Source organism: Ammospiza nelsoni, chromosome Z (genome assembly GCF_027579445.1).
Source record: "Ammospiza nelsoni isolate bAmmNel1 chromosome Z, bAmmNel1.pri, whole genome shotgun sequence".
Lineage (NCBI taxonomy): Eukaryota > Metazoa > Chordata > Aves > Passeriformes > Passerellidae > Ammospiza > Ammospiza nelsoni.
In genome coordinates, this window is record NC_080669.1 from 5,366,446 (window position 1) to 5,392,024 (window position 25,579).

A 25,579-nucleotide genomic window follows, 5' to 3' on the forward strand; every position below is an offset into this window, starting at 1 on the left:
TGCTGCTTCCTCTCTTCCTGCAGCTGCACTCCCCGTGGGTCATGCCTGAAACCGGGCATGGGTTCTGGAGTCTCGGGTTGCTGTTGATATTTGCTGCCCCAGGATGTGCAGGATGTCTCTGCTTTGGCCCGCGCAGCTGAAGAACAAGTCTGGACTCTTCACTTTTCGATCTTGAGGTTGTTCATTAATTCTTATCTATAAAATTTTCTTTCTGTCCAGCTGAGATCTGCTCAGCAGGGCAGCCACGAGCACTCTGACCGCCCCCGAGGCAGTGTTGTCTTTTTATACTACAAACATATTTACTCTTAATTCCCAATACCTATCACCTGTGTTAGACAGTGCACTTCTATTCTAAACCAATCCCAAATTGCCACCATCACAGCAGAAGATGGAGGCTGTGTAACGTAGGTGGTAGGTATTGGGAAGTTATGGTAAATAATGTACATGTAGTTTTTAGTATAAAAAGAGAACACTGTCCTGATGGTGTCAGTGTGCCTGAACCCGACCTGCTGGACAGACCTTAGCGGGTCAGACAGAAAATGTATTAGATAAGAGAAAATAAACAACCTTGAGAACCAGAGCCAAGGAATCCTGTCTTCTTCTTCAGTCTCGGGGCTGGGAAAAAGAGACTTTCTAACACTTCAGGGTCATCTTGACACCAGAGAGGTGACACTCATCACTCTTGTGTTGGCTGGGAGGGAAATCCACAGCACAGCATCCAGGACCACTGATGGCGCACCAGGAGCTGCTCCCTGCCTACAACCACCAAGATCACCAAAGCAGGGACTCAACATACAGGGAAGAGGTTATAGGACAGCACTGACTGGGAAAAGACTGATCCCTGTTAATTACTCCACCCTGTCAGCAGAGATGCTGGGTGAGCTGCAGTGCGGGGTAATATCGGTCTTTGCACAGGAGCTGACCAAAGGACCTCAGGTGCTCCTGGGTTAGAGGATGGCTTTCCAAAAAGGACTAATGAAGAGATCTGGGATCTAATTTGATGGAATTAAGAGAAGGAATACCCTTGGAAACTCATTTGTCAAGTTACCAGGGCTGTATTCGTGCTGGTTGAAAGAGAACTGTCACAGAAGCCAAGCAGGATTAGCAAAACAAAACAGTCAAAAACTGGTTATCTGATCTCACTGTGAATATTACAGAAATCTGCATGAAAAATGGAAAGTGTAACAGGAGAAGAGGAAAATAATGGTGACAACATCAAAATTAAAAATTTGAACAGCTCAGAGAACTGGATGCAGATGCCCTCTGGAAAAATAAAACAACAGGTAAATAAATCCATGAGTGCTCTCAGTTTCACAGACCTAAAAATCATTGAAACTACCCCAAGTGCAGTGAGAGCCAACATCAATTAAAATTATAAATTCTGGAAATTTGTGAGATTCATCAGGCTGGGGAAGGTCATTGCCCAACCTCAGAAAAGAGCACAATGCACTAGGTGGAGCTTTTCAAACCAAAAGAGGAGCTGCAAACATTTAGCAAGCAACCCATACAGAAATGCTGAGATGGCAACAAGAAGATGAATAAGAATAAACAAGAATAAAGCAACAAACCTCTGGACACACTGTCAGTGCAACTTTTCACGTTACTTGAGGTGACATTTTCTCGAATAAAATGGAGAAATTGGTCTGTAACACTGGGTTACAATCTTGCTTTCAGACAGCTGAATAAAGCAGTGCTCCTGATCTCTGACACTGGTGGTAGCAGCAACACAAAAATCCAAAACAACACCAAACCCTTCTAGACAGGCAGCAATACTGACAAAAACATGCAAAGGCCATAATGTCACAGACTGAGATTCTCCTACCAAAAACAAACAAGGGAATAGGAATCTGGGGAAAAGCCATCTGTTGCTGTGACAACATAAATATGAATGTAAAATATAACTCCCAACCTCTTTGGCTTAAGCTTCTCTAGGTCAAGTACTAGCACAATTTTCGCCATCACACTGCAGCAGAGAAGAATATTGAAAGATACGAGGATAGGTTTAGGGGGGAAAATTGAGAAAAAATATGTATGAGGGAATTAGTGGCAGGAAAAGGTGAGTCAGGACCTGATGCTTTGTACTCTGGTCAGGGTCCCAAGAAAATGGGAAACAAAGAAGTGATTTAGCCTTTAATAAAGCATCTTTCAGGTCTGTGCTCAGACATCTCCCTTCTGGAGAGAAGAGTCACTCTGAGGCAAAGTACCTGGATAAATCAGGGACCTCCAGCTCCAGCAGCTTTTGAGCTTCTATAAACATTTTTAGAGTGATCCAGCTGAACTCATTCTAGAACAGAGGACTGAAGAGCTTCCCAAGTTCTCTCATGGGATCACACCCTTTTGGTGTGACTGAGCTGGGGCTGCTCCTCTGGCTTGGAGCCCACAACACCTTTGATTTCACAACTACCAACTCTCAGGGTGTGTAATGCAAGGCAAAACCTCACCTACCTGCCTGTGAGCGGCTGCTTCTCTCCATGAATGGCCCTAATGCCGAGCTTTAATTAATGGCGCTTGCAAGATGTGGGCACAAAAGCTCTTCAGAGGACCATTGTGAAAAATAATGGGTTATTTCGCTGAGGTGTGAAATACCACTTGAGCTGTAAAGAGGTTAAACCTCTCACTTGCTTTGATGGTGTGTGGCAAGGGCTGTGCAGCCCTCCCATCCCTGGACACACACAAAAAAGGCAGAAGGTGGGACAGGGATAGCACTAAGGGGGTGTGTGTGCACATGGACAAATAAATACATAAATATATAAACATGTGTATTTAAAGCTACACATCATGTCAGACGTGCAGTCACTTAAAATGAGAAAAAATCCTAAGCATTACCTCTTTATATATCTTTTATTGCTACATTATCTATAATAGCTGAGTTAAAATATTACAACTTTGAGTGCTCCTGTGTCATTTTCCATCCCAAGTAATTTTGGAACTATTCTACTGTTTTGCAACCGCTGCTCTTACATGCAGCTCTGCTATTATATTTCTAAGAAAAACAACAGCTTTTCAAGAGAAAGATAAAAAATACCCACAACAACCAAGAAAACAGTATTCTCAAGATTTCAAGCTCTCAGTAAATTTTGTGGAGGCTTAATACTAAGAACCCAGTGAAATGGAAGAGCAGGATGCAGGTTTCTAGTTTGTACCTGTGTATTACTCAGACACTGTTTAGTTGTCTGTTGAGATGCTTCCTTGTATTTTGTCATTCAGAAATCCAGCTAGTGTGAATATAACCGAAAAATATCTACAATCTATTACTACCATTACAGTTCAAATTTCTGCAGCTATTATCATGAAAAAGAATAACCCTAAAATTTCATTATTCTGCCATTTTCTTACCACGCAGAACAAGCATTTGCAACAATTATTAATCTATACCCAGAAGCAAGAACAACCACCATTTAGAGATGGTAAAAGACACAGAGGAAATACAGCCATTTCCTCATGAAACAAAAACATGACAATTTTTTAAAGGAACTGGTTTGAACCAGGAGACTGAGGTGCTGATTAGCTTGTAAAGACTCTTATATGGCCTCAAGTGCTGCTAAATTTATTGATGCTCATGTAACATTGAGCCAGACAACTTCCATTACACAGATTCACTGATTTCTTTTACTTTGAATATTAGAATAAAATTTCTGCCATTCTGGTACGGAGATGAAACTCTTCAATACAGCACTACTGAATTTTATGCATCAGCTAAAGGTGGTTAACCACACTACTCAAATTTAATGCAACAGGTTTTTAAGCAGTGTTTTTAGAGGCAACCTACTTGCATTTGAATTTGGTCACACTAAATGAAATGTTAACATGCAAATCAGTGAGTAAGACCAGTATTACATTTACCACAGTGTAAAACAAGGCTTCACACCTCCTAGAAACTGCCAAACCACCTTTAGCTGAGATGTCTGTTTTCAGATGTCTGGATTGCAGCAACCTAATTCAAGGCTTAATACTGGCATGTTTGTTTTTCTTTATTTTAGCAACTGTTAAGACTCTGAAACAGCTTTGTGCAGGAACAAAACACAACTGAGGCCAGCGAATGAAAATTCACTTAAAGTAATTTTTGTACTATTTCACTCTAACTTCCAATGCCTCAGTTTATGCTCATTTTTATGCAGAAAGTTAGGATTGTCAAAAAAATTTCTAAGTATCGCAAGAAGAGCTATGCCTGTTTGCTTCTTTGGAAGCAGAGGGAAAGAGTTTGCTAGCTCATCACAGGTCATGCACAATATTTATACAGCAAGAACTTTACATACTCACAGTTCAATTTGTGGCCATGAGGAATTATTTAGACTCCTGCATGCAGCTTGGCTTAAAGACTTTACTATACACAAAGGCAATTTCTATTTAATGTCCTTCCATGATATTGGAAGTGATCTGGAAATAAAGTCAGTTTATCCAAGCAGGGTCACAGACTTCATCCACTGCCTTCACATTCTGTGCGTCTGCAAACAGACCACTTCAGTATCTCATTATTAATCAGTATCTCATAAATTAATCAACAATCAGCTTTAAGCTCCTCATTCTTATTTCTCCTTAAAACGTGCTCTTCAATTACCTCCTCCTGGAAACTTCCTGTTTCTGTGACAATAAACTACAAGCTGGCACGCACTGAAATTTCACTTTCACTCAGTCATATTCAGATATTAGAAGCAGTGCCCCAGTCCTGTCAAGCCTCTTCTCAGGTTCCCACTCTGCACAAGAGAGGATTTACAGTAACGTCTGAGCTGGTCACTGCAGAAGAGCTCCCCTGCTTTTGTGTTCAGCTCAAAAATCCTCTTTTCAGTTTCGCCTCACGTGAGCATTTAGCTGCAACTTCTCCAGCCAACAGTTCCCATTCTCTGCATGCTGTTTCAGACACCAGGAACATTCCACGGTTGTCTGCAGCAGCAAGCTGCGGGCTGACAAACAAACACCAGGAAAACAGGAGATTAGGTGCCAGCCACATGCCACGCTGAGCTCAGCTGGGATTTGTGTCACTTGGTCTGCAGTGTCACGCCACACTCTGCTCTGCAGGGCTGGGATGCAAAGGGGAGCCACAAACACAAACAGGGAGCCACAAACAGAAGCAGTGTTCCCTAAATGGGGAGTTGGAAAAGACACTGAAGTTACATAAAACACAACTTCATCTTGAGGCTGAAAGTCTCTGAGGTTATGAACTCGATTATTTCCACTGCAGCAATCAAGCCAGGCAATACCCAATGTGAGAGCAGCCCTCAGAACAGGAAATTTGGTTTTCAGTCCCAGAATGGGGAGAAAATGGAAAGGAAAAATTATTTGTGAATGGCTTTATGGACTGACACACACGTGGCTACCAAAATGAATGGAGAACACAGGAGAATAAATAAAAAACACCAAGTCAGGGAATCCTAATAGAGCTTGGCTGTTAAAACATCATCTAAGGGCAACATTGCATAACCAGGGGTGGTGGTGGGTCACTGGGCTTTGTTTTTAGATAATTTTAGAAAATTTCAACATTGTTTTGTTATTTCCACTTAAAAAGAGGCAGATTGGGGCACTTCTTGCTTCAACTTAAAATCACTTCAACTTAAAATCACTTCAGAAGGGTCTTCAGCATGCTCTGGAGGAATAACTGCATTATGGTTCAGTTAAAAAATAGGAAATCTCCACTTTGTTGAGGTTTTATCCTGCCTCACAGGGATCTTCCCTCCTGGGGATCAAAAATGTTCATTTTCTAGGTGGTTCCAGCATTTGTGCTGAGCATGGCATAAAGGCAGGCACAGACCTGACTTCTTCCATTAAGCCAGCAGGGTTTCTGAGCCTTAAGGAGCTCCCAAAGAGTGCTGAAAGCTGCCACCCTCCTGCCTCCATGCCAGCTTCTCCCTTTGGCAGAAGAGACTCTGGACAAAGCCCCAAAGTTTTAATGAGCACAGGCATCCTCCTCTCAGGGAACCAAAGGGCAGAAATGGTGACAGGGGAGAGGCTGGAGAGCAGCTCGGTGATAAAAAAGCTCCTTTGCTTTCTGGAGATAGAGGTTTCCTCTCTACCCTCACTCCCAGTCCTCCAAGGGGCACCAGGGCAGCACAGCCTTGCCCAGAATTCAAACTGGGAGTGTCCCCCTAATGTGCAAAGCTCTACAAACAGAGCCATGAAGAAAAACCGGTCATGGAACTCATTTCTGCAACTCCAAGATCAGAAACAGAATTTTCTGCAAGCTCTACATACCCCACGTATCTAACCACTCAAAGGAAACAAAAATAACCCCCAAAACACAAAAAACCCAAAGCCCCAAACCAAAAAAAAGCACTCAAGAAAGCACTGTAATATAAAAGACTGAGTATAACAATTGTTAGTCTAGAAAAGAGAATGTCTAGTGCAGAAACACCAAAGTAGCTATTATAAATTGTACTTTTAGATATAAATCTAAAAAAGAAAAAAATAAATACAACATTGAGGAAACTAGTTACCAAAAAAAAAAAAGATCAAGAACTCAGCAGAGGTGTCTGCAACGTTTAAAAATTCTGGGCTATTTCATGCACTACTTTAACTATCTCCAAAAGAGAAACAACATTACCAGCAATAATCAAACAGTAGCATTACTTAAGTAATGCCTACCTATCTAATTTTCACTATTCCAGAAACAATACCATTCATTGAAAAGTATTTTTTTTAGTATATTTTAGTATACTTTTAGTATACTTTAGGAACGCTAAAACATATCTAAAACATATATTTTTAAGTGCAATAAACGACTGATACCTGAGCACAGTTCAAACAAGAAGTTGCTCTTGCAGATCACCACACCCTGACTATGCAATACTCTGCACAGGCTTATAGGCTCTGCATTAGTAGAGTCTATAAAAATAAATGCCAAAAAAAAAAAAAATCACACAGGTTTTGGAAGCCAGAACAGCGTGGGCTGTGAGCAAGGAAAAAACCACAACCCCGCCCCAAAACAGAAATGTAAATACAGAACAACTTAGACACCGCTTTCAAAGCTTGCTCTTCCTTGTCCCTCTCTTCCCCAAAACGCCGCGTCATGTGGCGAATGAGAAGGCTGTTTCCAGTATATTCAAGTAAATAAATTCAAAAGCTCACTAACTACACGCTGCTCTGGAATGCCTCAAGCCTGCTGACAGGGCAGGCACGGCCAGAAAACCCTGAGCTGGCAGCTGGCGTTATCTCAGCCCGCAGAATTCCCAGAAGAGGGGGAGAAAGGGCAGAAAACAACCAAAAAAAAAAAAAAAAGAAAAAAAAAACTGCAGCACAGACAGAACAAACCTCATGCAGGAGCGTGGAGGAGCAGGAACAGCCGACTCACTCGGTGGACGTGCGGCTCCTGCTGAGCTGCATGCAGGGACACAGGCTGCTCCTCGCTGGGGCTGTGGCTTCCGGGAGCTGCCGGCCAAGCCAAGCCCTTGGCAAGGCCCAGGGCTGAGCTGAGCCACACAATCCCCACCCAGACCTGCAGGTTTGGGCTCCCACGCTGAGCAGAGCAGAGCAAACCCCTCCTGACCAGGGTGCCCCAGCAGGGACAGCTGTCACTGAGCTGTCACCACGCAGCAAAAGCACAGGTGAGGCTGAATTCAGCATCCAAAATGCAGAATTTGCCTCCCACCTTTTGGTTTTTGAGGAACCTGCTCATTTCCCCTTAGCCCCATTACAAGTTTCTAAATTTGGACTGATTACCCAGGCTCTCTGAGTACATGGATGTTACTAATTGAAAGTAATTGAGATGGGTTTGGCCACTTAAGGCCTAAACCTGACTGAGTAGGGTTATTTTTAAGCATAACAAACACAAATGATCTCTACTAGTTTAGAAATTAGCAAATACTTCTTGAAATACTAATAGTGATCTGCTCTTGAGTTTCTTTCTGCCATATAATCAAATTTTCAATACCTTTGGTATTATGGGAGAGGTTCTTTTTTGGTTTTTTTAAAAAGAAAAAGCCCTGTGCCACTAACAAAACCTTCAGCCACTTTCTCATAATAGCCTCTGTATTGCCCTTTATCTTAAGCAAATAATAAGAAATAAGTCAGCCCTGGAAGGGAATTAGAAAGGGACAAACATCTGCAGACTGATGAAGAAAATATCCCACTTCTGAGTGAAGCAGAGAATTTTTTCTTTGTGAAAGGGTTTGTGCTACTTTGACCACTGCTCAGGTCTACAAGTTGCAAATCCTGTATCATTACACAAAGCCAGGCACCTTTTGTACTCCAGCAGCTTCCAATTCTTAATATTTAGGCCTATTTTTAGCATGCCTCTGCCACCAAGAGAGCCAGCACTGTTCTCCACACTGGCACAGCCCTCCTGATTTTCACGTGCTGCCAACATCTCTGAGAGCAACTCCCAGGAAGAGCCCCATGGTTTGCCACAGCCCTGCTGCAGAACACCTATAAACTGTGATTCTGTGTCATGACACACACCCACCCCGGAGAGAACATGGAAACTAACGCCTCAGGCAGCCTTAATTGCTGTTTTTCTGAATAATCTCTGATTTTAGAGGTAGCCTTTCCAACCTTCACAATATGACTGGGAATGTAAGAACAAATTTATGTATTTCTGTGGACATTCCCAAACAATCCTGTGACTTCAGATGCCTCCTTCTCAAAAATTTCTTCCTTTAAAATAAGGTGCCTCTGCAAAGCTCACAAAATAAAAATCTGGTGGCAGTTAATAAGGTGTAAAAACACTGACAATAGGTGTCACTTTTGATGATAAACTAGATAAATTTGCCTGCTGCAAAAATAGTAGGGATTTCACTCAAAGATACTTATCAACTTCTCTTCTTTTTCCTTGTTTTCTCGTTTGTTGCATGAGAAAGCAGAAAGAATTCCCCTTTAAAACAATGTTAATTTGGGTGCCAGCTAAAAGTAATTAACCTTAAATTTCTTAAATCATTAAGGTCATGAAGCTTCCTCTGAAAACTGGAAATAACAATAACTATTACTGCGTTTCCACCACTGTTGTTGAGCTTTCCCAGCACTGCTTCAATAGGCCATGGAAGTAATACAGATTCTCACTTCTCCAAGCTATAGCAGCCAGCCAGAAAAAGAAAATAATTACTCATTAGGAGCAATGCAAAAAAATCTGCTACATAAAAAGCAGCAAAACTCCATCTGTTATCAGCAGAAATACCATGTAAGAACACAAAGATCCAGGAAGGGTGGCTGGATCCAGCTGTGTTCAAGTATTAGTGCCTTCTATTAATAGGCACGATTGAACACTGAGGTGGAAATTGGCTTTCCTGGTGGCTGTGGAACTGGCAAAATCCTCATTAAAGGTTGTGAAAGGGAACACAGCAGTGCTGGCAGGAGAGGGAGGAGGTGAGTTCAGTTTTTCCTCCCCACTGCTGCCTGCCAATGAGGGCAGCCACGACCTGGTTTGTGCACCTTGGCAGCCAGGGTGAGCACGGAAGAGGCTGCTCTTAGGCAACCCAGTGAACATTCCTGATGATGACAGCCTTACCTGAGCCTCCCTTTCCACTCCATTTACCTGCCAAGCCAGGAGATCACTGAAAACCCACCCCAGTGCAAACCAGCAGCGGAACAGCGCTCCCCCATCAAAGAGGAAAGAAAGGCTTCACACAGAAACAGAGGGGTCAGAACACCTGCCTCCGTGCAGCCTCTCTGAATTGTCCATTTGGGTTTGAGTCACACAAAATCTGGGCACGTCCAGGTTGCTGACTGAGCCTCTGAGTGGCCTTGGTGCAGGGGAGGAGGCAGGAGGGGCAGCGCTTCTTGCACCACAGGGACACTTGGGCAGACAATTAACACCCTGTGAGAACACAGGGAGCAGAGGCAGTGACTAAACACTGCCTGCAATTCCAGGAACTCCAGAGTGACACAACAGAGAGCAAAGCCACAGAGAACTGCATTCCTGATGGACAGTGTATGAAAACAAAGCTAGGCAGCTGAGTGCCCTCCCTTGGACAATCACACACAGTGACAATCCTTCCCCACACACGAGCTCCTGCAGCTGAAAGCCAGAAACCCCAGAAGAAACAAGCTGTGAAAAATGCATGTATTTTATGATTGGCTTTTCACAAATATTAAAATTATTATTATATGTGTTGTGTTAGAAAGCAATGCTGTATTAATTTTTTTAAGTACTGTGTGAAATATAGTTTTAGGTTATAAATTTTGTTAAAATAGAAATTATGCTATGTAAGATGCTTTGTTTAAAAGAAAGGACTTGCAGCGAGATAGGAGCCACAGGGCACCTAAATCTTTCAGAGAAAGAGAATTTATGGCCTTCTTATCACAAGAAACAAACTTCTTCCCACCTTGGAGGCGCTGTTAGGATTAGAGGGAAGAACTGACCAGAGAGAATCCTGTGTTTGAACGGAATTTATGCATCACGTATGAAGTGTATGAATATGCAACAGGCTGCTTTCTTAAGGGTTAATCCTCTGTTAATATGGGTCCTTTTTCTGGGTCATGATGCCCAGGAAAAGGTACCCATCCGTAACTCTTTGCTTTTATTGTCTCATATTGTCCTAATTCAATTTGTCCAAATTGTTATTACTCTAATTGTGTTGCTATTTTTTTAACCATTTTATTACTTTTAAACTTTTAAAATTTTTAAAAACAAGTGATTGGCGTTTTTCACACAAGCCATCAGCTATTATGACTTTCCAGCTGAAGGAAAAATTACTCAATCTGTTGTGTAGGCAGCAAACCCCCTCTTGGCTCTTCAGTTTTATTTCACCATAAGGCAGGAATTGGTTAAAAGAATAAAAAGCATGAGCTGGAGCAACTTAACAATCCCACCTCCCTTGCCTCTGGTAAGGATTTAGAAATTTATCTGGGATAAATAATGACAAGTAAGTATTACTAACCAGCAGAATTATTAAAGCTACATCAGGGAGAAAAAAATAATGGAAGAAACAGTGGTCTGAAACCGTCCAAAAACTGGTGGAGTATTTCTAACTGCACTAAAAGATTCAATCTGGTTTCACAGGAAAGCAGAAAGTGCTGCCTTGACTTTTCAAGAAATACTTCCCTTCCTGTAAAATTCCTGTTTTAAAAAAAACCCCAAACCCTGCAAAATTATTGTTTTCAATAGACATTTTTAGAGACAAACTTAAATGCAGAAAAGAAAACAGCCAGACAAATGGCTTGAAAAAAGGTACAGGTGGCACAAACTACAGTAAATCTCTGAGTTTTGCTCTATTTTAAGTAACACTAGAGGATCACAGGAGATTGTTGAGAGTAAGAGTTACAATTAACAGAAGATTTAGCCTAAGTGAAAACAGGTGGAAATGGCTGAACTGAAAAGGGTGAACTTGAATTAGCTGCTGATTAAAAGTCAATATTAGATAGTATGAGGTGAGTATTTTTGTAGTACAAAATCTTTACAGTAAGTATGCTGGAATGTCACAGAAAATGAAGAGTACTGCTAAAATACACAATCTATATTGCCAAAACCTAATACACAGCAATTCTTGGCAATTCCATTGCATTATTTTCATGACACTACCTTCCACTTCCTAGGCTTGATAGCACGTATGAATTGTGCCTTCCACACTTAAAACTTCTTTGTATTTATCATAGAAAGAACACATACTTAAAAAAGAAATAAAAATTAAATGTTTTAGTCAGCAAATTTGATGTAAGAATCCCTGGGACCATGCAGCTGGTGACATCCAGGTTGAGTAGGAGAAGTAAACCTTGGCAAAGTGCAAGGAATAGAAAGAAAAAAAAATTTAAAATGCTGGGCTGTCTTTAGTAATAAATGGGAACACTGAAAGAAAGGGACAACAGAATTTATATCTTTGTCTCCTCCCTCACTGAGTATAAAGGAAAAATAAAGTACTTAGGAAGCATGCAGGTATCTTTAGGTGTATTATGTTACAAAAGCACTGATTGAGAAAGTGAAAAAATCCCATTCAAAAGCAGAAACAACTTCCTTCCAACAACAGGCTCCCTCCAGACACAGAACACTGTGGTGGATCCCCTCTGAGCCAGCTCCACATCTTGGGTGTGAACTGAGGAGCTGGAAAGCCCCTGGCTCACACATGGGAGTGAAGGTGGGTTGAGAAATATGTCAAAAGGTGCTTCTCAAACATAGAATTTCAAGGTAATTAAAGTAGAGAACACAGTACCAGAAGTAAAAAAAGACATTAATATTGTCTGCACTGCTGAGGGGCACCCAGCTGCCTCACTCTTGAATGCTGCCACCAAAATGGGCCCAGTCTGAGCTCTCCTTAGACTCCAGCTGGAGTTAAACTTTACTGTCAAACTTCACTAAGTTCCATCAAAAAATGTTTATTTACCTCAATAAAACACACTGCTGCTTCTCTTTTGAGTGATTTGCATCCCCTGTGACAATTATGCACACAACAGTGGCTACCAGGTGCAGCAAGAGCGTTTTCAACCCCCTCCTTCAACACCCTGCAAGACCTGAGCACCCTGCTTGCCCTCAGAGAATATCACCTGCCCTCCTTGGCCATTCAGCTTTAAAATGCTTTTTGAATGGTCAGCTGGACTGCTCTGGTGGCAATGAAAGCAAAGCCAAGCTGTCAGTTCTTCAAACTCACCAAGTTGAGAACAGAACCCCCCAAAAAATACGAACACCTCAAAGTGAGAAAAGAAACACAGCACCCCCAAAAGTCAAATAATGAAGGTGCCCACTGGCATCAACAGGGCCAGGATTCTTTAAAATAACTGTGAGACTGACAAAGAACATGTGAAAGGGGAGAATTGTTACCATTTATTTCCTCACCATGTCAACACTGGCATTCTGCTGCCTTGTGCTCCCCTTTCCTTTCAGTAGGTTACAATTTCTAGCAAGTCATGAGGAGCACCCCTGTGGTGCTGCATGTGGGCAAACAAATAATTTTCCATCCCAATGCAGGGGATGGAGTCACACCACATTCTCTTCACTTGTAAAAAAAATATAACAAAAAAGTAAAAAATTATCATTTCCTTAGGGTACACACATTACCTTAGCAGAAGCAGCTGCTCCACTTGTCTCTGTTTTGGGTGGCTGGCTGATATTAGCACTTGCTTGCTTCTTCTAGAAAATAAAAAGACATAATAAAGGTCAGAAATGTTGGTGAAGGAAAAGCCAAGTAAAACTGTAAAATAAACAAACAAAACCTCAAATGGAATCAAAGTATTAAAAAAAGAAAAAGTGCACTTAAAAATGTCCCCCAGAACATTTTTGCAAGGCGAGTCATCATAAAATGAATTCCCCTACGTAACTTTAATTCACACAGTCACATTTCAGAGCTCAGAAATGTGCACACCCAGAACAGCCTGAGTTTTCCAGCAGTGTTTTATGGACAACACATAAATCTGTGCCATTTCCTGTGGCACGGCGACTCCATTTTAAGCTAACAGTTAAAGCAACAGTATCTATACAAAAAGAAGCATGAAAACAAGAGGGGCAAAGCTGTTGCTGCTCAGACAGAATGTGAGTGACCACCTACGGCATAACATCGTCAGGCAGGGAAGTAAAGATACAAAGTTAATGGCAAAATTATGTTTTGTTTCTAAGAAGCACGAGATTCACAATTCAATTAAAGATTTCACATTTCAACAAGCAGGGCAGGCTGCAGATGGACCAGAGATTCAACAAAGTCAGAAGCACCAGTTCTCAATGGATGGGACACCAGAACTGTAACAATCTGGGAGATCCAGAGACCTCTGCCATTCAGGTAATTCCACCTGAAATTCCTCCTCTTCCTGGTTTTGTTTGAAAAACAAAAAGCTTGAGCAAAGACGCACATTCAGCAGTCACATCCAGAGGCGAGGCAGAGGGACATATACACAAGATTAACAAAATATGACCCAAATGAAAGCAATGAAAGCAAAGACAAGCTGCCAGTTCTTCAAAATCACGAAGTATCCACCCAGTAAACAGAACCCAAAAAATATGAACACAAAATATGCCCCAAATCTGGTACCAATGGAAACTAAGAGGGATCTTACATCCAAGATCACACTGGAAATAAAATGGTATCCCAGTAAGACTCCACAGGATGCTGCAACACCCTGTTTTTTACAGGCTAACACTGTTTTTTTGCCTGTTAAAAGGATGTTAGGAGTGTTCCAGCCCAGGACCTTCCTGCTCAGCCACTGAGCCCCAGTGGTGCTGCCCATTACAGACTGGCCCAGGCTGAGGGATGTGGTTAAAGGAAAAATCAGCAGCAAGGCCCAGAGACACCCCAAAACCACCCCAGAGACACCTCAGAGCCTCACCACAGCTCCCTCCATCATGAGTCAGTCAGGTTTGTATCCATATTTTCTCCACACATGCCTAAAGGAGCAGACAGTCTCCTTGCACATATTCTGCAGCTCTGGTAAAAATGAGCATTTTTGACTGTCTAAGGAAGGAAGCAGTGCTCCAGCTGAGGTGGTAATGATCCTGCATGCAGGCAATGGAAGTGTGATACATTTCTAATTTTGCAGAGACAGTCCTGAGAAGCAGAACACCTTTGGCTTTGTCTCTGACACAGTGCACTGAATTCTCTGTAATGAGCATTACACAAAAATCCTTCAGCTTTTAATTAAGTTGTCCAAGTAGCTCAAACTCTGAAGTGCTTGCCTCCCCTTTTTAAAGAGAAAATTTAAAAAAAACCAAGAAGTCACCATAAAAGAATAATAATAAAAAATAAGCAATATTCAGAAGCAATCAGAATTGTGGGCACACCTTCAGCACCACAGATCTTGACTGCCACCTCATGCTCAGGGTTCACAGTGTTCAAGTTTTACCTTCAAGACTATGTCTGACAGAACTGTGATGCTCTGAAAATACCACAGAATCACAGAATTCCACAAATCCATAAAGTACTCTTTTAGAGAAGGGAGTCTTTATGACACCTTACCAACATACTCAAGAATTTCAGGCACAAGGGTAGCTTTCCCCACCTCCCAGCAAATCTGAGCTACCAAAAAAGTCCCCAAAGCTACCAAACCAAACTAACAATTAGAAAAAACAAAATAAAACCAAACAAATAAACATACAAAAACAAAAAGCCAAACAATCCCCCAAAATTAACACAAAAAAGAACCCCCAAAACCAAAAAACCCAAACCAAAAAAACAGACCAAAAACCAGAAACAAAATAATCCCACCTTTCAAACCCCCACAAAAAAAAAAAAAAAAAAAAAACCCAAGAAAAATACCACAATGTTCCCTTAAAAAATAACAAAAACAACCAAAGAAAAGCCTCCTCCAAAATCAGAACCAGCTAACAGACTGAAATAAATCCTTGTTCAGAGTATGAAGTTGCGTTAATCAACTAAACATAATACAGGAAAAAAATGTTAACGCCAATCATTATTTGGTGGTAAACCAAACAGCAATTAAAGATAGAGAAGAAAAAATAACAAATAAATTCTCCTTTGCAACAGAGAAAGACTCCTTGGAGATGAGCCATGTGGAAGTTGAAGCCACCATATCAAATGAGCATCACCCAGTGAATACTGACCACAGCAGATGGAGTAATATATATATTTTAGTTACCAGACTCATCTTTCAACAGCAACTTCTTTGGTATACAGGTATCCCTTCCTACATTTGTAAAAGCAGGAGAACTGGCCACATCATTCAATGTTTATCATTCAATGTTTATCATTCAATTCAGGTTTATCCTTCTTTCCCCCTGATTAAAATAAGGACGTTTGGGTGTTTCCCAAGATGTTCCCTCCACGCAAAACAGCTCAGATACCCTTTATTGACAAACACATCAGAGCTGTTCTCATCTTCTCCCCCTCCAAGAACTGGAAGAGTGTTTTTCTTCTGTGACACTCTCAGACACAAACAAGTGAGGAATTACCTTGCAGCTGTGCCCACACCTTGCTTCCCAACCTGATATTAACATAGAAAATGAATTGTCAAAGCACAGCTTCTTTATGGAATGAATTAAATGGGTTATGGACCTGTAAAGAATTGCGTGTGAAGGAATAAAAGCTGTGGCACACAGGTACTCAGAATCTACTCTTTACTTTAGCAGTGGCTTCCAAAAGGAAGAGCACTGATTCAGACTGGAATATTAATTCTGCAGGTTTAATAAGGGGGAGAAGAAATATACATTCTTCTGCTAAATGGATTTGCAAAGGAAGACATGTTAAGACTGGTGTCCAGAAAAGTAGACTTAGTGTTCATTTTGGACGACAACATTCAAGTGTTCATTGTAAGACTGCAGTAAGAATGCTTACAGTACACTCGTCTCGAGGGGGAAAAAACCCACAAGAGGGAAGGATGTGCAATCTCTGTTCTGCAAACGCTTTTGACAACCATCAGCAGCATTTCAGCCTCCCCCTATCAATCTTTCATTCAAGAACAGCTTGAGGAGCAATCACCCTCTATTCCTTCTGAAGGCAGACACTCACATTGCAACAGCTCACAGCAAGTGCCAGAGTTTAACTGAAATAATGTTATTTTTCAACTACCTTTGGCATTTCAGCCAAAAGAAGCACCAAAACAGAAAAGGGAGAGAGATAAAGAAGCTGCTGCTGTGCTTCCCAGAACCTTCCTCCTCCTCTACTGAGGATGGATTAAGGCCACAATCCCCTCTGCCAGTGCCAAGGCGCTGTGAGGCACAAAGGGGAAGGAACACAAACAAACAATGCAGATATAAATAAGTAATTTGGTACCAAAGTAAAAAGAAACCTCACAAACACTGCAGAGAAAAACTACCCATGCTCTTCCACAACTCAGACCAGCAGTGGGCACCCCAACGAGATTTTCACCAGCCATGATGCCTTTACTCAGCATTCATGCTTTTTCTGGATAAGGGATCCTAAGTGGCAAGCCCCAGGATTAAAAAGTAGCCCAGACACACTGATTTCAGAGCAAAGAATCAATTCCGGAAGGATGGAGATGCTTTAGCACCAATCATCACTGCCATCCTTTCAAAGTAATAACATATCTCCTGATAAGTAAAGAAAAATGAGCTGAAGAAGCACCACAGGTCCTGCCTACATTCCTGTGAAGAACAACTCGAAATGCCAGGACATGTTAGAGAGGGTCCTGTTTCACACCACACCTGGTGAATTATGGCCTCACTCTAAGCTGTGGCTCCCAATTTCTATAATATATGACTCTGTCTTCCTTTTCTCTATCACATTTTTTCATCCAGACAGCAGCCATGCACAGGCTGGGCTTTTGCTCAGACACAGAATCTCTCCCTGGCATTTCCCTCTGTGACAGTAAAAAGAGAACAGATCTTTCTCCACATTATTAACATGGATCAGCACAGAGCAGGGGGGGTTTCAAGCACAGCCACACACAGTGTGAGCACTTGTTCTGCTCTATTTTCATGAATTTCACGTGGCTGTGCAGCAGAACACCCTGTGCCCCAAGGGCAGCCCTGTGACAGGCAGCACTGACTGCAAGGTTAGGACAGCAGGACCATGTGCCTCTTGCACAGTGCAAGAACTGCCTTCCTAATTTTGGTAAGTTTTATCACTCCCCTGTCTCTAGCAGTGGTCAGCAGCAGATAGGAAAGAAAACAAAACCAGTTATGTTAAAACAGTTCACGTCTATGTTGATGCTTCTTCTAAACACTCTTCCTGACTCAATCTGTGGGCCAGGGATTTCTTAGTTCAGTGTATATAGTGTTTTATAAACCATTCTGCATTTTTCTTCAGTGATTTAGAGCCATCTGCCCTTGAAAGAATTTATATTTTAGCATCCAAGAGCTTCTAGATCACTTGGGCCCCAAAGGCCTCAAAAGTGGAAGTGATCTGAAATAGGTAGAAAGGCGCACACATAGGTAAGCTGAAGACAATGCCCAGATGGGGAATAAAATAAAACCACACCAGCTGTCCCTCACATGCTGACAAACTGCTAAAAGCCTTGGCACACCAGGAAGCAAGGGGAGGAAAGGAAATTTACTGTTCCATACCCTTTGCAATGACATGCTGCAAACAAATGGCTCAGGTCCACAATGTCCCATCCCAGTGAGCGAGCAGAGGGACAGATCTGGGAAATCTGCAGCACACCACTCCCTTCTGCTGCAACAAAATGCCACAGCTTCACCTGCATGAGCAACCAGCAATTGCAACAGCCACCAATTCTCTTCTGTTAACACCTCCCTATTATTACTGGTGCTTTTATTTGAAGGGATGGGACTACAGTTGGGCTAAGAACGATTTATTGCCCAGATAAACATCAGTCTCAAAGGCTGAGAGATTTTAAAGAGCAAGCAATTGGCCATAGCTCAAAGTAGTCACAAGTTCTTTGTTACAAGACCATATATAACTTTCTAATGCAATGGGAACTTGCTACAAAGTTTATTTTGCTTTTTAACCTATCCCTTTTACTTACTTCTGTTGCAAGGAGTGTACTTTTATCCAATGGGCTACTATATCACACCTACACATGTTTCTATTATAACTTAGTTTATATTATAACTCTTCTATTATAACTTAGTATACTCTTCTTATTACAGCTTAACTTCTTATATAATTATAACTTAACTTCTTATTATAACTTAGTTTATATTATAATTCTTCTATTATAACTTAGTTTAAACTTACAAAGTTTATTTTGCATTTTTAACCTATCAATTTTACTTACTTCTGTTGCAACAAGTATATTTTTATCCAATGGGCCACTATCACACCTACACACATGTTTCTATTTTAACTTCTAAACTCCTAGCTTACCCTATACAATTACATTACTATGCTATAAACCCTTCTTATCAATACAGTTTCTTACTTACTTAAGACCTACTCACAACTATAGAAATCTAAATTTATACTTTTCCTGCTTAATGTCTGTGTACTTTATCTTTACATCAATCTAAGTTTCTTCTTAGAAACTTAGATCAAATCCCGTAGTGTCTGTGGAAGTTTTTGTTTTTCCATTTTCCCCCATACATAACACCCACAGGGAATGAAAACATTTCAGTAAAGCTGAAATGAGATTCTCAGCTGTTTTTTTTTTTTTTTTTTTTTTTTTTGAGATTTTCAGCAAGTGATTGTCCCTAGAAGGTGAACTCAATAAATGTAAGGTTCTAACAACCAAGACATCAAGATTTTAAGGCAGATTCCTATGACTTGAGTCTTTGTCCTGGAGAAATGCCTAATACAACACAGCACATACACTTTTATTGACACCTACACTGATGAAGAATTGCCTTTATTTCTTTTCAATGACATACTGTACAAGTTTCTATCTACAGCAAACCTGCTGTGCTTTCCTCAGTCTACTTTTAAGTCTCCCTTGTCTTTAAGAAGAAAGGGTCAAGAAGCCTCTTCTACACCCTAACAGTATTGATGCAGAGTTCCTCTTGATGTTGTGGCTAACTGGCATCTCCCACTCAAAGCAGAGTCAGGCCCTTCCTAAATTTGCTTTTCAAAGCTCCACCCTCCTTCTCTCACCCCCTCAGGACCACATACCCAAAGAATCTGAGAGACAAGAGCTGTTTGTTGTTATTTTTTGTTAAAAAACAACAATACTAATTCTAGTGTTTTCCTTTCAGTATGGATACAAGCTCCTCAAAGACATGAATATTTTCATGTCATTTCTCTAATGCCAAACCTTTTCCAGCAGGCAGGTGAACAAACGCAATATTCTAGACAACATTGCCCAAAGCTCTCTACAGATACATTACAAATTTCTGCCTCAAAAATTGAAGGCTATAGGAATTATCTCTGACTTTTAAACAAAAAATGTAACATTGCAGACTCTTGGGAAAGCTGTTGAAAGATTCTGAGTTGTTTCCTCAACTGCTTAACAAATCAGAGTGTTTTGGAGGTAGGTGTGAGTCACAGGAGAGTTAATGCCCTTCAGTGGGTCTCTGCAGGACGTTTTTGATCTATTTCCAATTTAAGGACTTAAAAGTGGAAATAGATCAAAAACCATGCAGAGTGCATAGAACAAATAAAACACATGAAGAAATTCACAGAAGTAAACATATATGCAGTATTCTAAGGACTCAAAAAGCAGACGTATCCGGAAAATAAATTTTAGCAAGTCTTGTTTTTGCTGGAAACAGATCTTCTCAATAAGAGGTCAGAAACATTAACCCCAGAACTCTGAACTACAGGCCTCAACTCCCACCCTTCCCACAAAAAATGTCAGCACTGCTTCAATAGGAAGAACAATGTGCAGTCAAAGAATGTGGCATTAAACCAAGATTGTATAAATGCACAATGGCATTTATGAAAAAACCACAAGCTGCCTGGAAAGGAAAGGTGGAACATATTCTCAGGCTGGAGAAGTTTTCCTTGCTTTCTGGACAGGAAAGAAAAGCAATTGCTTGAATCATCTACTTCAGAGGACTGTAACAAAAGCATTCACTGACCCTGATTTGCAGTGCAGTCAAACAGGCTCAGGCAAAGGTATTTCCCACACAGCTTCTGCTGAGGATGGATGAACCATCAGGTGGAAAGCATCAGGGTGCACTCCCTCCACCTGTGCTGCTGGGCAGCTGAAGTACCAGGGCCATCAGATGTGTCCCACACTGTCCCAGCACTGCACAGCAGGCACCTCACTGAGGTAACTTCCATGGATACCAAGAATTAGGTAAAACATGAACAAAGCAAAAAAAGAAAACCCATTTCCAGTAGGCTGCTGAGCAACACAAACAAAACTAAACATTCCTGGGATGAATAATGACTGTCTGGAGTCACCAGTTTATTGTCCAAAAACTACTTTGCTATCAAAGTAGTTTGATGAAAAAAAAAAAAATCAGCGCAGGAGGAAATTCATTGCTAGCTTTTCTTAATATATTCAAACACTTGTATTTACCTCTTCCACCTCTGCTTTTTTCTCTCCTGCCTTGGAAGAAGCTTCATTTGCCTTCTTGTCACCATGCTGTGAACAGAGAAAATAGATGAGTAGTTATTTAGACCTTAAGTCTTATCTTCCACACAAAGAAATTCTCAAACTTTTTAGTGCAAGGATGATTCCTTTCAGCAACCACAAAATGACAGCAGGGAACGCTTAAAGTTTTTCTTCTCACTAACAGAGGGGATTTCTAAATGGCCTGCTGGATAACTTCAAGAGAAATCAGTCATAAGGCCATGACACTTAGGGCTGTACATGACTGTTCTTGTGAAAAGTTCTGGAAGATATTCAGCTTATCACTCATCCCTCACCAGCAAAACACTCTCCAGCACTTGTTTTGAAAATGTCAGAACCACGGGCTTCAAACAGCTCTCAGAGGCACCAACATGATGTGTGCAACCCACTCCAACATCTGAATGCCCCTCGGACACACTGAAATGTTTGTCATGCCCAGCCCTCCTCGCCTGAAAGAAAGCTGTTACCATGATTGCTGTAATTCTGGTGCTGACACAGGGAAAAAAAAATAAATGCTCCAACAGTTCAGGCACAGGTGCACATTAGGAAACACAGTTCTTCCAGGATTCCTGAACCTCCTGCATCTTTTGTCTGCTCTTCCTTTCACCTAACCTGATGCACAACCCCAGCAGCTTCCCATGCGCAGCAATGCAAAGAAAATCACATTTTGCTCACTGGTATCCAGCAGGTTGGAACTGTCTGCATCTCTGAAAAGTGGTGAATGTGGTCCCTCAAAAAATTTTCAAAAATAATAAAAGCAGAAAGCATAAATTAAAATAAAAGGCAACATAATAGAGCTACCCTCTAGTATCTCAGCTGGTGCAACTTCCCACAGCAACTGAGACATCAGGGAGGGAGGATTCACGTCTGGTTTGTTTCGTTAAGTAAAGACAGGAGATGATTCAAGACCCATTTATTCCCTTCTGTTTTCAGGACTGAGCAGCAGGAGGTAGAGCCTGCTAATCCACTAAGTAATGAGTTCCTGCAGATTTTTCTTTACATGGCTATAGGGAGAAAGCAATGATCCATGTGTCACTGCACTATCTTCAACAGAAATCAGTTCCAGCACATCAGCAGGAGGAAAAAAAAGTACTACAGCAGGCTGAAAAAAAGTACTACAGCAACAAAAATTTCAGTAATTGTTTTGGACAACCTCTAACAATTCAAGTTTTTAAAACGAGTTTGGTTATGACTAAGACACTCAACGAGTTTTAAAATTAGAAGTGCTCTAGTCATGTTCCAAATGTGCCTCTTCAAAAGAAAAACAAGCCCCATTGGTTGTCTATTCAGGTAAGAGATTAATTGATTCACTGCTCCATAATAGCACTTCCAGTAGAGACACAATTTACCCAGCTATCTGTGCTTTTTACTGCTACAATAAAAGCACATTGCACACATATCAGTAAGAGCAGTGCCAGTGAGTCTCCTGTTGCTCACAGAACAGGAATTTCAGAGCCAGCACTTGCCATAAGGCTCAGGAGCTAAAGGAGAACTCTGCTGATCAGGCTCTCTTCTTGCATGTGTACCCTCAGCATCAAAATGCTCCAAAAATCAAGTATTATCCTCAATCCAGCTATTAAAGAATAATAATTATTATAATAATCCAGCTATTATATTATCTGGGCAGCTTCAGTGCCCAGAGAGGACGCAGAACAGACTAGGACAAGGACCACAACTTTGCTACCCTTAAGCCAGAGGGACACCAAAAGCATGACATCTTCCCTCCAGAAGGCAATGCCAAACAGCATCTAAAATAAAGAGACTTTGACTCAGAGGCCAAATATGTTCATTCCAACTTAGGGAACAAAGCACATATGGTCAGACCAAAGTAGTTTTGTTGGTTTTTTTCCCCAGTAAGTTGAGTAATGCACTGTGTACACATAGAGCCTTGATAATTCATTCCCTGGCCTCAGACAATAAAACAGCCTGTGAAAGTTCTGCCTTGCAGGAAAATCTGTCCTGTCCTGAAGAGGTAACCTGGGAAAGCACAGCTTCACAGTACATCTGAGGAAATAATGCTGGTTCCCTGAACAGTGGATGCACAAGGTATGATGAGGGACCCTATTTCAGTACTGCCCTTCAACAGCTCTTTTCTTATCTGGATTTTCCAGCTTTGAACCCTCCGCTAGAAAATTAAATATACAAAAATAAATAAAATAAAAACAAAAACAAAACAAGCAAAAAAAAAAAAAACCACCCCAAAACCCAAGAAAACAAACAAAAACAAACGAAACAAAAATTAAAAAACCAGCAAACCAAAAAACCACCAAACAAACACAAAATCCCTCAAAAAACAAACAACAAAAAACAACAACAAAATAAAACAGGCAGTAAATCAATCTGCTTAGTCAGAAGGCTACGCTCAGGTTTTGTGGGACAGTGCACATCCACTGCTCACTCATATTCACAACTGATGATGACGACAAGCTGACTTTTTCTTTGGGCAGTCTTTCCTCTTCCTGCTCATCTTCCCTTACAGTGCCAAAGATTCAGATTCATAACCAAGGCAGTGGATCAGAGCAGCTCCAGCTCCCTCACATCAACAGTGGGCGTATAGCTGAAGTGACAATTTTAGCTTAACTCATGAGCTAACAATTCCTTGCAGCTTTTAAGCTCAAAATATTTTCCAATCTTACTAACAAAAAAAAAAAAAACAAAAACAAAACCACACATCCTACCCATAATCACATGTTCACAAAAATACATAAGTGCCATGAGCAAGAAGGTTTACCCTGAGATCTTCATCCTGTTCTAAAGTGCAGAAAAATGTCACCACACTATTAAGACACACCTTTAAACTTCTGACTCAAGCAGCACTCATAAACTAGAGAGCAACTGGTGAAAAAGCACAGAGAAAATTACTAACAACTGAATAGACACCTATGTGCACAAAAAAACAACCCTCACTAAAGGCTTTGCTTGCAAGAAATTCCCTCTAAACCTCAGGAGATTTAGAAGGCATTAACAAGCCTGTGGTGTAAGGCCACTGCACAGCATCTGGGAGGACGTGCAGCAACTGGGGGAGAAGTGAAGTCTTGCAAGATTCTCAGCTAAAGTCACTCAACTCAGCATTACAGACATTTGAGGAGATGGGAATCTGACTTTCGCTCTCAGATGGAACTGGGAGGAAGGCAGAGATCTTTGGCACTGCTTGGAAAACTGTCAGATGCAAGGAGTTGCCAGGGGAGTTACAATCCAGCCAGGTGAAGAATGGAAAGGTGAAATCCAGATTCTTACTGCATCCAACCCCAGCTTTGGGGTAAAACCTTAATCTCCTTTGTGTCTGTCCCCTCTCACCCTCCTCTCCTGCCTCCCCTACCTCCCCATGCTCAGGAGAGGACTCCAGTCCCAAGGGCCAACAACCACAGCCAGGGGTTCCCAAAGGAGCAGCTGTGGGAGCAGTTTTCTTACCCAATCACACACAGCCATATCTTGGTATCTTTTCTTCCCCTGGATGCAATGACACAGAGCTAAGGGGGCCTTCCAAATCCATTCCACGGCTTAGTGCAGTAATTCTCAAAATTTTCCCTTTGTGATTTTGTGCCACCTCCACCAGTTTACTCATTCAGGTGAAGATTTGGATGTTTGAGTAGAGCAGTTGTAATTATCCAAGTCAGTCTGACACTTATTATCTCTAACTAGGACAAAATAAGTTTCTCATGCAGCGAACAAGTGGGTGGTATCAAAATCACACTGTGTTTTCTGTCACTGTTTCCACTTATTCCTTCAGAACATCTGCAAGTGAACACATCCACTGAGGCTTGCAGTGATTTGACCTGACACAGTGACTGATACCTGAAAACACTGATCCAAGCTGCGCGGAGCAATTTAAAAGTACAGTTATCACTTCAAGAGGTTTCATCTTCCTGATCACATATTTAGGAGGTGCGTTAAAGTGATATTTTCTCTGAAAACAACATTTCACAACACATGCTTTCTGTAAAACTTTAACAGAATGCAAACATTTTTTTTTTTCTTTTCACCATTCCACACAGAGGCCAGCTGCTTCCCGCTATATGTAACGTGTCATAAAAGTTTCTTAAAGTCTTTTAAAAATCTTTTAAAGCAGTTGCGGGCTCGTCAAAGTGATGAGCAGGGACCCAAGTCCACGCAAGCCACACGGAGCCGTCAGAGGGCTGCGGTTTGCTCGGGGAGGATCAGGCAAGCGACGGCTCCTCCCGGCCACCCACCTGCCGTGCAGAATGCGCTCCTGGGAAAAGGCGCAGCGCAGTTCCCAAAGCAGCAACATTCCCACACCAAAATCCCGTCTTACTCTTCCTAGCGCGCTTTCATCACCCCGCGACCCTGCGTTACTCGGGCGACGACCACAGCGCCAAAACCCTCGGTTTTCTGTGTCGCTTTCAGACAGCAGATGGGATGCCGGTGCGCACCGCGCTGACTCGAACCACTTGTTTTTTTTAATTTTTCAAATTTTTTTTAAAGGCGCTGTCTCGCCTCCCTCCGCACCACAACCCCTTTCCTTACTCTCTTCTCCATCCCGATCGCTGGGAACCATCGGGAGCATCGGAGCATCCCGCCCGCCCCATGCCGCGGGGCTCCCGGCTCCCCACAGGGGTGGTCCCAACTCCCCACCTGGATGATCCCGGCTCCCCACCGGGGCTTTCCCCGCCCTCACTCACCATGGCGTACCACCAGCGGGCGAAAGCCATGGCGCTGCTGCTGCTGCTGCTGCTGCTGCCCGCCCTGCCCGGCACTGCCCGGCCCGGCCCGGGACGCGCCCAGGGCGGTGCCGGCGCGGAGCCGCTCCCCCGCCGGGCCCGCGGGGCACCGGGGGCAGCCGGAGCGGCATCGCCGCCCTCCTCCTGAGCAGAGCCCTCCCCGCACCCCC

General features: G+C 42.0%; 1 protein-coding gene across 7 annotated transcripts in view; it reads right to left on the reverse strand.

The window, feature by feature from the left end:
* Window positions 1-25,579, reverse strand: part of CAST (calpastatin) — a 51,901-nt gene that overhangs the window by 26,227 nt on the left and 95 nt on the right. For 4 of the 7 annotated variants that reach the window (XM_059492381.1, XM_059492379.1, XM_059492378.1 and 1 more), the window contains exons 2-3: window positions 20,677-20,742; window positions 12,911-12,982 (exon numbers count right to left, since the gene is read on the reverse strand). In XM_059492381.1, the coding sequence (XP_059348364.1) occupies window positions 12,911-12,982; window positions 20,677-20,742 (138 nt within the window). Of the gene's footprint in view, window positions 1-7,242; window positions 7,338-12,910; window positions 12,983-20,676; window positions 20,743-25,370; window positions 25,570-25,579 lie in introns of those variants that run through there. The other 3 variants (XM_059492377.1, XM_059492382.1, XM_059492383.1) reach the window with 3 other exon arrangements.